The 12037-nt window shown below is 42.2% G+C and overlaps 1 protein-coding gene across 1 annotated transcript in view; it reads right to left on the reverse strand.

Moving 5' to 3' along the window:
• Window positions 1-4980: 4980 nt before the first annotated feature.
• Window positions 4981-12037, reverse strand: part of nrp2a (neuropilin 2a) — a 46650-nt gene continuing 39593 nt past the window's right edge. Inside the window, 5 exon segments of the mRNA XM_046837400.1 lie at window positions 4981-6424; window positions 8366-8398; window positions 9037-9133; window positions 9221-9480; window positions 11450-11614. Coding sequence (XP_046693356.1) covers window positions 6135-6424; window positions 8366-8398; window positions 9037-9133; window positions 9221-9480; window positions 11450-11614 — 845 coding nt within the window. The 3' untranslated portion in view covers window positions 4981-6134.

The following is a 12037-nucleotide window of genomic DNA, read 5'->3' on the forward strand; positions in this document are numbered from 1 at the left end:
CCGATATCCTGAATGAAAGCAACGGATTGACCAGCATTTAAGGCATCAGTCAGGAAATGTAAAAAAAAAAAAACTCAAAAAGGGGCAACAAACATCACCACACCATCAGTCACATGCCACAAAAACGCTGCATTTTTAAGGATGACGAGAGTTCAGCTCCGGCTCCCGTTCACCATCCAAAGCTTATCATGAAATTTGTGGGGGGTTTTTCTTTCTTCAGACAGATCTGATATGTACTAATAGCTGAAAAACAAAAACGCTTCACCAGAAGATAATTCCAAGTAGCCTTCGATAATCCAGCGTCGAATCAGATTGCATCCGAGGCTAGCTGGAAGTGGCGGCTCCAACGATCGTGCCAAACAAGCAGCAAGGTGGTGACATGCATGCCAAGAGATAGGGGCTGGTCTCTCTCTCCAAAGCGTCCACATGTCCATTTTATATATATATAAAAAAAAAGGTAGTTCTCAAGCCTCCGAGCAGCAGCGCTGTTGGTTGAACTTCACCTTGTGCTTGATGCCATCGTAGAGCTCGAAGTTGTAGTTCTCCAGGGTGGTGGAGGAGCGCGAAGTCAGGCCTCCATAGGAGCAGGTGCAGTACAGAAGGAGACCAGCACACACTGCCCCTAGCAGGACACCCAGAGAGCTCATCACTATTATGGTGAGAAGAATGGGATCCAGCGTGTTCAGCCAGGGATTCTCCTTGCCGGGAGATCGAGTGACCAGGGCTCAGTGGACGCTTCTACGTTTTCTGGGAAGGAGACACCTAGGGGGGGAATAAAGTATAGAGACTGTTAGGGTTGCAAAGGGGTGAAAAATATATTGTAAATTGCCAGAAACCTTCTGTGGGGAATTTTGGAAGTTTATGGTAATTCATTCTAAATTTGGGGAAATTTATATAAACTGTATCATTTACATTTTGTTTAGTCATAAGGTGATGCACGCAAACTAGTACATATTGCTACAAGTTCCCTGTAATTGGCTAGCTTGCAGTTTTGTAAATTCCCAGTTTCCAGTTATGACAATTTCCATAATTTTGCAACCCTAGAGACTGTTAGGGCGGAGGTGGAGAGGTGGTGGCTTTGTGGTGCACAATGCAATGGACTTGGGAGCTAATGGTCCTCACCACTGCTGGCCCCTGAGCAAGGCCCTTAACCCTACAGATGCTGGGCTCACACTTTGCGATTATGGCTACGATTTGTTCACCGACAGACGATTTTATTTTTTTTGCCTCGCTGAAATTCTGGCAGAAGATTTCAGAATCTTTCCTGCAGTACGACGACTCCTACGATGATAGTCAAAACTACATCAGGGAAAATGTGCAAACGAGTCATTTAGAGAAAATCTTAACTTATCGCGCTATGGAGGGAAAAGAAGTGCTTTTGTTTGCTACTAGCCACCGTTAGCGAGAGAACATAGGTCTGGACATGTCATGGATCGATTACGTAAAACTAGTCTTTTCCGTCTGCCGTTATGACAACCGAGATCCTACAGTGTGACGTGGGGATCATGTTTGTACAGTCTGACAAGCAACAATCTCAAAACTAAAATTTAAGAAATGCCAGGATGTGTCTGGGGAAGCATTCGAGATATATGTTTAATGGCATGACACCGGTTATGGACAAATTCTGTGGCTTGGTTGATTGGTCAGTTGTAGATGGTTGGATTATATATGAAACACTGGAGAGCTAAGAATAAGGGGCTTGAAAAAATCCTGAATATGCATAGGACTTCAAGATGTTGAGGTGGTGGCTTAGTGGTTAAGGCATTGGACGTTGGATCCGAAGGTTTTGAGTTTTCCCAGCCGCAACAAGCTGTCAGTTGTGGGCACCTGAGCAAACCTCAAAGCTGCTCAGCTGTATGAATGAGATATCAGAGTTGCTCTGGATAGAGCTTGTAGAGGGCTGAGAACTGGACATAATTATTTTGTCAGCCTACTTGCGGTTAATGTATAAATAGATATTTTCTGCGATATTCCGAAAAAAAAAGTGGCATACCTGTGTCTCCGTGTTCCCGGCTGTTGAGAAGACGATTACCTCTGGGGTCCATTTTTTTAACTGTGGGGAGGAGAAACGATTATTAATTGAAACAAAAAAAAGTAATAATAAAATCGCCCAGAGCCCAGTCTGTAAAAGTCATTAGCAACGATTAGGAAAATGAGGTGGTGTTACGGAAACACGATGATGGTGAAGTTAATTACAGGTTGTCACCTTTAATTAATAGGAAATTAATAAGAAGGAAAGGAAACGCTTTGGTAGAAAAATACGATTTTATTACCGTACACACTACCATAAAAGGGCGTCATCAAGCAAAAAAATACTCCATTCCGGTTTTGCTTTTTGTTTTTTAAACAGCGCACTCCTTTTTTGAGGTATAGTGCCACATTCATACAGGAAAGTGCATTGCCTTCTTCATCATCATCATTTTAAGCATACAGTCTGTACATCAGAACCACCTGCATAAGCTGTGTGGGGTGATAAATACGGCCTAACGCCAGGCATCGTTAGGTGGTTTATCAGGACAATATCGCCTTTGTGTAGATAACGTTGAAACTGAGGCCCGCTGGGTCCGAACCAATCAAGGCTGAGAAAGTGACGTGAAAGCCTGCATGCTACACTACGGATGCGAAGTTGATAGGCTGACTGGCTCGTGTGCAATCTGGTCTACATGGATCAGATAACTGACTTACTGCCTGTTTTACAAGCCCCAAGACGCCTGTCTCTGAAGAGGAATATCGTTTAGTGGTTCAAAATGGTTGTATTTTTTTGGAGGGGTGGGTGGATGCAGACATCTAGGGGTAAAAAGATTTTGCCAGCCAGTCTCTCTGGGCAAAAAGTCTCTGGAGAATGCTTTCACTCATTATCATTTTCTCTAGGGTTTCAAAAGGAGAAAACTTTTCCAGCAGCTGTAATAAATGCTATCGGGTCCATTAGCTAATTAAAAGTATTAAACTTGAAAGAATGTATGGTGAGATGAGATTAATTTAAAAGCACAATGCAAGCCAATGCCAAGATTTATCTTACCACATCTCAGCCTGATGGAAATGGCAATGAATAGCTCACAAAGTTCTCCCCTTTTCTCTTTTTTTTTATTCCAACAATTGTAATGGAGATTCTCTATAATACTAAAACCATCTGGTATTAAATTACTAGTTACACATTTGTGTCTTTCACTACCCTGCCACTACAGTGACCATCGGCTTTTACCTGTAACTACAAGCCAGACCAAATTGGCCAAATTAAGTACCAACATGGGGAAAATGCAGTAAAGGTTAATAAACCATCAAATCTTTAGCAAAAGCTAAAGTAGAACAGCAGGAGCTACAGAACTCTGGGTGAAATTTGGGATACGTCTACACTAATCCGGATAAATCTAAAAACACTCAGCGACCACGCTGGTTTTCAATCGTTTACCAAACGTTGCTCGTAAACACTAAAATGTCTGAAAACGCATACGTTTCAGCAAAATGTAAGACATTTCATCCTCCATCATTTACTTTCCAGCTTTTGGAAACTTTGCAGCAATGTTGAGGAAAGTCACCGTTACATGACTAAAATGCCTCCAGCTTTTCCACGGTCCACACTACGATGCAGAAAAATGGCGTTTTCAAATGTATCCACTTTGGAGAGCGTTTTCAACAAGCTCCGATTTCGTTGACTAAAAGCGGCGTCTCGGTGTGGAGGGAAGGCCGAAACTAAAAGAAAGAAACGAGTTTTCAAATGAAAACATTAATGTGGACATGGCCTTAGAAAAACACTAGGAAACCATGAAAGGCATTTCAAACTATCGAATCAAAAAACTAGGGGAAACCGAATTAGGAAATACAGTGGGAACAAGCCTAAAACACAACTCATTAAAGAGGCAAAAAGGAAATCAAGAAATTCACTTCAAACTACAGAAGAGGGAAGTAGGCTACTTCAAAACTACAGCAGAGCAAGTTGGGAAACGCACTTAAACCTAAGGAACAGGGAATCTAAGAAACTGACTTAAACCCGGAAAACAAGGAAACTTGGAAAAGCACTCAACCTAAGGAACAATCTGGTAAACGCATTGCGAACAAACAAACTAGGAAGCGAACCTAAAAAACCAAGAAACCTTGGAACTATGCTCAAACCTAGGGAACCAGAGGAGCAAGGAAACTAGGAACCACATGGGGACATGGGGAGCAAGAAATCTTGGAAACTCACTCTGGCCAAGGACACTAGGAAGTGACTCAAAACTAACAAGGGGAGAAAAACTATAAAATGCTCAGAACTAGCAAAGGAACCACGGAAATACCCTCAGTGGCATTGAAGAACAAATCGAACGAGCGTCGTTGGAAGTTTCTCTCAATCTCTTCATCCGACTTTCAACTCCAGTGTTCGCACGGAACCCTGAAAACTAGCGAACCACGTGGACGTGTTGCATGCTCTTCGCTGTTGTGGAAATCTCCAAGTCCTGCCGCATAACAAAATGTCTACCAGCTGCTTATAAGCTGCACAAAGCTCACTCCTTTACCACCACACACACTCTCCCTCGTTCTCTTGCTCTCTCGGCCCTCATTAAGACAAGGAAGCAGCTGGTGGTGTTGATGTGGCTTGTTGCAGGGAATAAAACTGACAGACATTTGGTTGGAATAATACACGTTTCTTAACTTCTGTCTCAGAACCCGAGGGAGGTCTACGCAATATTTTTAGGGGATTTTTTCAGAAATTTTGGAAACGGGCATGAAAAATTTAGGACTCTGTCGATACGGCAATAAGAATGCTCCTTCTTTCTTGCTAATGCTAGCTTTCTTGCGACCTAAAATGTATGTAATTCGAATGGTGGTGTTCTGGAAGGTTTTTACTGGACTGTCCCTTGTTAAAATCAAACAGATTACTGAACCTGAGCCTGTAAAAATATACAAAATTGTACACATGCATACGCAATTGCATTATACCCCCAACAACACACTCGTTAGAAATGGTCCATCGACTGAGCCCCCCACACCCCACACCCCACATCTAAATAGTAAACAGTGTAATCGTTAATTGTGTGGCGGCCTGGGAAACCACTTGTTTTTGTTCCATAATGCAGTTAAAAACTACAATGAAATGAAACATCTTGAGTCCAAGCATTAGAAAGTAAAAAGGCATTAAAAAGTTAAAGATCATTTTCCAACAATGGAAAGAAGGAACATCATGGGAAGAGGAGCATCATTGGACAGTTGGCATGCAGCTAACCATATTACTTAGTGGAAATATTACCACAGTGTGATCTTTGTAGGAAGACCTCAAGATAAGGTTTACAAAAAAAATCTAAAGCAAACAATTGTAATTTCAGTGCAATATATATGTTATGGTAAGTGTCCTCAATGCGGCAAGTTTTGGCAAAAATCTTTTAATTTTTTCCCCACTACTTTTTGATTTGCCCCAGTGCCATGCGACGAGTTTTCCCAGATCGCCTCACAAAAATAACTAGGCTTTATTAAAAGTGCAAACATTTTGACAGCTGATAATTTACCCAAAATTCATTTCATTTTGTAAACTACACAGGGTTGACACCACATTTTTTCGATATAGAACATTGTTGTTGTTCTTATCTAGATCTGCAAAAAATGTCCTCCAGTTTTGATCTCCGAATCCATTCCATCATCTAGCCCTGATTTGGGACCAGTTAGAACCAATCACAATGTAAAATTCTAGTAAGGCATTATGCCTGTCTGAGATCTGTGATCAAGGTCCTTGGTTTGGACACCATGTTCATTGGTAGTTCAGGTGCCACGACCAGGCGCAGGCACAAGGAGCATTCCTGGTCACAGCAAAGTTAAGCCTGTACTGGAAGGCTTTCCAATATGGCGCTCTTCCAGAAAACCTCTGGCTGGTACTCTGCAGTGTACAGATTCACAGTGTCTCACCACATCCTGCAAGTGAAGGTGACTTGGAGGAAAAAAAAAAAAAAACACAAAGAAAGCCAACAGGTCTAGAGCAGATGTTGGTTCCTGTCCCCTCTTCAATTGCGCAGTTTCCAAGCAGTTGGCAGTGAGGTGGTACCCCAAAGAAATTTCTTGTTCGAGGCATCCCTTACACTAGACCACATTTTCAGCACTCTTTTCCAAGTTCTTTTTTTCTGACCTCGTGTCAGCAGTGTAGGTCAACGTTATCATGCCAACTCCCCTCACCAGTAGGAGTTTCCATCCCCTTTCTCGACCCAAACAGTCAACTTAGAGCCTCCCCCTGCTCTGGGCATTGCACCATTTGGGTAGTAAGGACTGTGGGGACTATAGTAGGCCATGGTGGGTCGGCTTCTCTTGGCTGTCAGACGGCGACAGCCAATGGCCATGATAACGGCAATGACCAGGAACAAGATGGCGCCTCCGCCAGCCATGAAGTAATACCAGTTGGGGGAAATAGGAGGCACTGACAGGGTATCTACTGTTGGCTCACTCCTGCCTGGTAGGACTCCCCCTGGTGGAGAGATATACAACATGTGACAACACCCCACGTTACTCCTGAGGCTCATTGTACAAGCATAGCAGAGTAAAAAAATGCACTCTGACAAGCCGTAAGTAAGGCAAAATGTCCTTGCTGTACTGGTTAGTCCTTAATTAAAAAAAAAAAAAGGGTTAATGAGGTAGATGGTTTGCAGACTTGAGATAAATTTTTCATAATGACTAGTACTTCAGGACTAAGATAGGGTAGATACACTGCTTCATTCAGGGGTATATGTAGGGCTGCATTCAAATCAGGGGTCCAAGCAGCAAAACATGCAGGTTTTTTTCTTTGGAATTCTTGCATGGTGTGAAAATAAAGGAGCTATCTTTTTATATTTTATGAAAAAAAAACCCATGTACCTTATACCAATGTATAAAAATGTATCTCTTTAGTGTCATTCGATATTTGTATAGAAGTTAGTCTATTTTCGCTTTGGTTAACCGTGGAGGTCGACCGATTAATCGGCAACACAGATAGTTGATTGCTGGAACTATTGGCTATCGGCAAAAATCCATACCAATAAATTTTTCCGGCTTCTTGTCGAATCTTTTTTACACGAGAGACTGCGTGATGCACGGAGAGCGATATATTATAATTAATTATTAAATTATATTTCTTAATATAGTCGTATTTATTTCCTTTAGCACATTTTCATGATTAAGTACTGTTTTTTTTATTCTTTTTATTGAATTGTTATAAAGATTAGTACTATTTTACATGTAATGTTATGCATGTTAGCTTTTTTTTTATTTTTTTTATCCAAGATCCATTTTTAAATCGGGTAATTAGTAGGTTATCGGCAAGTACTATCTGACCTTGCTCTCTAGTTAACTGTGTCCTATATTGTTCAACTACCTGCTTGTAGTAAAGAAATGTGACACCAATGTTTCCTGTACATCAACTCTGCAGAGACTCGCAAATTCGTATTAATAAAATAGGCAAAGAGCTGAAAGGAAGGACTTGTATTTGGGGGGCAAAAATCTGTCCTTTTAAGCTGCACTGACCACAAACGATAAGACGGCACCAATTAATAATAAACGGTAAGCACCAGAATCAGTAGGTGGACCACAAATTTCAATATCAACATAATGGTCTTGCAGGTGGCAGTTTTGAGGTAACTTTGTAATGAATTGTGTGGTAGGTATCTTGGTTATAGTAAGAGGAAGTCACATGGACTTTTTCTTCAGCTCGTAGATTATACCTGTAGTCCAACCCGGTAATATCTGAGCAGTCTTCATTATAGCAAGAGGTAGGTGTGTAGAGTAGCCGAATTTACCTGACACAATGTCTGAAACCAATTACTGAACATTCAGCCAGGCCTCATTGAGTCCTGTTACTCAAAATAACTATGGTTCAGGCACAGCGTTGCACTTGTTTTTTTCCTGTCAGATCTGCAACGTTTGCTTAAAATGAGCGCTGAGTACAGGCAAGGGAAAAAAAAAAGTCACAAAGGAGCAATACTCTAGGGACGAGAAAATGTGAACGCTGTCTCTAACATGCTTTATTTTCCTCGTGATGCTGTGTTGTGTCATGGAGAATTTTGCTCATTAAAACACTCTCGCATACCGCGTAAACTGTAACTTGACTATGGAAATTAGTTGCACAAGCCTGCAAGTGCTGATTAATTTGTATTGTATGATGCAGCAAATGTATATATTTCTCTGAACAATGTTACCAAATCCATGCCAAACCAGTGATGATAAAGTAAAGGGGTGCTGGTTTATGCTACGTATAAAAGCCCGACCAAACAGACAATTCTTATTTAAAAATCAAGCAATGTCCTGCTTCCCAAATCAGATCCAGGATCAGCGTTTCCCATAATGACCGAGTATCTATTTTGCCACATGTAAAAAGAGCTACAACTGATCCTGGATCTGCATTACACAGTGTGCACCAATATTTGAAACAACTTACCAGTCAAATCTGGAGGGAAAGCAGCGAAGGGTTCTGAAAAAGAGAGAAAAATAGAAAAAGAGGAAGCGTTCACGTAACAGCTAGAATATAAGAAGTCATGTATTACACGGAGCACAGCTGGAGCTATTGTTTCAGAGCTGCTACTCTAGATGCATCCATTCTGACTAATCAGAGTGAAGAATATCCAGAAACTCATCTGGGCCGACATTACAGTCCCAAAATCTAGATATTTATGGTCTAGATAAATCAGAAAATGGAGCTAATCCCTGGACTTGACAAGACCACAGGAGATGTTGGGTAAAGCTTGTTTCAGAAAATACGGTTTACAAATACTGAGGAACGGGAGATATGAAATGAAATATAGATTAGAATGGAGGCCCGTGAGGTTTTGTGGCCTAGTTTTGATTCTTCTTTTGGGTTTGATGGCAAGCGACATGTCACTCGTCATCATCCGTGCTCCTTTTCCCATCCCACCCCCATTTTTCTTTCATGTCGGAGGTTTATTTCGAGAAGCAGAGCTACCGTTGTTGCCATGACGCTTTTTTTTTTTGTCTTGAGCACGAATCCGTATTTTAGCATCAACAGGTTTTTGGATCCTAGCATAGATGAATGAAGCGATGGCGGAGAAGCGTGTAGAAAAAATAAATGATCTGTAAAATGCCAGCTCTTACGTGTACATTCCTCCAGCGGTGTGCTGGAGCTCATGTGGATATTATCGATCCAGATGTGGCCCGTCGTGGTCTTTTCAAAGATGCCTTCAATGACCACCTGACAAAAATGAAAAGCAAACAGCTCACTCATGAATGTCATAAGTTTTTCACATTTAGCCATACTGTATAGATCACTCAAGTCTACCTGGAATTCCTTCGGGGACCGAGGTACTATGGTTCGCCCCTCCTTCCAGATGGAACCCTGGCTGCCATGGAGAGCCCAGAGCAGGGTTTCCTCTCGGAGCGGGTTACGCAGTAGGACACGCAGGGTTCCCTCGTCCTCCAGCTGATAGGAGAACTTTAGGCACAGAGGCCCCGTATCAGGGCCTACCTCTGGGCTGAAGAGCCTGGCTTTCTTTCCCTGTGTCTTGGGACTTGCCTCGATGTAAAGGTAGTTTCCCAGACCTGTGCAGACATAACAGAAGCCATTCGGAGACAGAGAACTCGAAACAGACGCCGAAAGTGTAAACACACGGCTTTAAATCTAAGTACGATGACCAAACATGCGCAAGTAATATTTCAAATCGGACCACTTGAAAAGAATCCCACTTCACCCGCTGATATAAACCAAGCGATCCCACCAGGCGCCAACTTGGAGACTGTAACCATGAAAGTGAGGCAATACAAACAAATCTCCAGTATAAATATTACGTAAAGGAACACCGTAACGGACAGGCATTTTGCAAACACGTTCATATCTTTTTCACGTTGTCCTCGGCGTATGTAAACTTCACAATACTACCGTCTTTTAGGGATTTAAGAAATATTAATTAGATTGCCAAGGGAGAAATTCCAGCGTGCAGGAAAACATTGTGAGAATTAGTGAGCTGGAAAGCCTCTCTGGGCTAGCGTTTGTTTTCTAATTGTGGGTTTAATATATTTAGACATGATTGAAAAAGGGAATAAAGCACAAGGTGTGGTGTTTTGGGCTAAAAAAAAAATAAACAGATGGTGCGATTTCAGAAACAGCCTCGGGTATTGTAAAGTGTAGAAATCCTCAGTGAACTTGGCAGTTTGCCCACAAAAACAACGATCTGTTTATTAATGAATCACACTTTTTTTTTTTATCTGGTTATAGAGTATATTTAATGCGGTGAAACATCCATAATACAATCTAGGCCCAGATATTCGTATCTATTTTAGCCCTTCCTGGGTCTTTTAGGTCTCCAGTTTTTCTCAAGCCGACTGTAAAGATAGAAGGTATGCTGAAGGTCCAGGGTCTTCCATGGGGTCTTTGGTTGATGCCTAACCAGGGGACATTCCTGCAACTCAACCTTAACGACATCAACTGGTTCAAATTGGTTTACTCCAAATCTTTCCATGACTCGTGGTCTGCTAACCCTGTCACTGAGATGGCTCCCAGCAACCCTACAGAGAAGCCGATGTTCTCCGCCAGCTCTGTGCCACCATAGCGATGGCGAACAGGCGTAAACTCTTCAACATCATGCTCTTGAATAAGAATCCCACCACTGACCCAAAAAATTTTAGGGACTTGTGTGAATTCTTTTACGTGTCGTTATATTCACGTATTATACTTTGTCACATAGCGATTCTAGGTCTTAACGCGTTCTTTCACAGAGAAGCCGGGAAGCTAGCTAGGCTGTAACAATGAAGAACAGAAGTTGTTTCCTTGAAATAAAACCTTAAAGCAAATCACTGCAGACAGATGCTTCCACTCTACATTTTGCTGCATGCCAGAAGGCAAGTAAATGGGCAAGAATGTTAAAAAGAATGACGAGCATCCACTACTTTACATGAGGCAAGTGACGGGGACTTGTCAAGAGGTTGATTGTACCCTTTCCCCTTTACCCAGTCAGGGTTGTGATGCTTCTAGACCCTGTACCTGGTACACTGGGTGTGAAGCACATGCATATATCCTGAATGGAATGATAGGACCATGCACTTCTAGGTTGTCATGTTTGTCTGAACTTGTGGTTTTTACCGCTTTTGTATCCAAGGTTAGATTTTCTGTCTGGACCCTGAATCAGACTCCAACAACCTCAGTTTTGTAAATATTACATTGCTACCCCCAATTTTAAAACAATGTAACTTCCTAAGCAAACCAGAAGAAGTCCTGCACGGAAAAAATAAAGAAAATGTAATGCAGACGCTAAGCCGAGCTCGGAATTAACGCTACTCGTTGCATCACTACGCCGGACTTTGCGTTATTGTGTAGAGTGAGACACAGTAGGAGATTCACTATTCATTTCTTTGTGATTGTGTATGGGTTTTTAAGTGCACGTGTGGGAAATGTTTGTGAACCCACAGGCGTACTTATTTGCAAGCTAGTGAGGGTGGGAGTGGGTGCTGGCGTGTGGGTGGTTGATTAGGAGTTTTGAATGAAGGGAGAAAGAGAACTAGAGATGAGACTCACTGTTTGAGCTTAAAGAGAGTTCCTGACTTTGGCCTTGGGCGGTGATTCTGCTGGAGGTGTGCAAAGCCCAGATGATGTCAGCGTTGGGGTCATGAGTCCATCCGCATAAACCTTGCTCAAAATCACACAGGACCACGGAAGAGGGGGGAGATGTGCTGGAGGTTGCTGGGGATAGACGAGCAAAACAATAGCGAGACAGTAAGAACGAGAAAGAAGAATAGAAATGCTCCACTTGCACATGTAATAAATTCAGATCGGTACGGATCAGGCGGTTAAGCACTGTGTGGGAGGGGGGGTCCGCAAGTAGCCTGAGCTAACCTCTGACATTAGCTTTCACTGCATGTAAAAAAACGCTTCAGGGTTGGAAGAGACAAATCAGAGAAACGAATGAACTCTCGTGACCCCAGAAGAGCGCCAGCTGTATGGCAAAATCCGAATCTTTATATTGCTCAGGCTTCTCGCTGCCTCTTTGTTAGATCTTGTAAACTTTCCACCAATAACTGGTTGCTCTGTACATTACGCTCGCCTGAGATATTGTTACTTGTTTAAAGCAGAGTGCTGCAGAATTCTGGATTCTGATTGGTCAGA

This window comes from Silurus meridionalis, chromosome 24, assembly GCF_014805685.1.
Source record: "Silurus meridionalis isolate SWU-2019-XX chromosome 24, ASM1480568v1, whole genome shotgun sequence".
NCBI lineage: Eukaryota > Metazoa > Chordata > Actinopteri > Siluriformes > Siluridae > Silurus > Silurus meridionalis.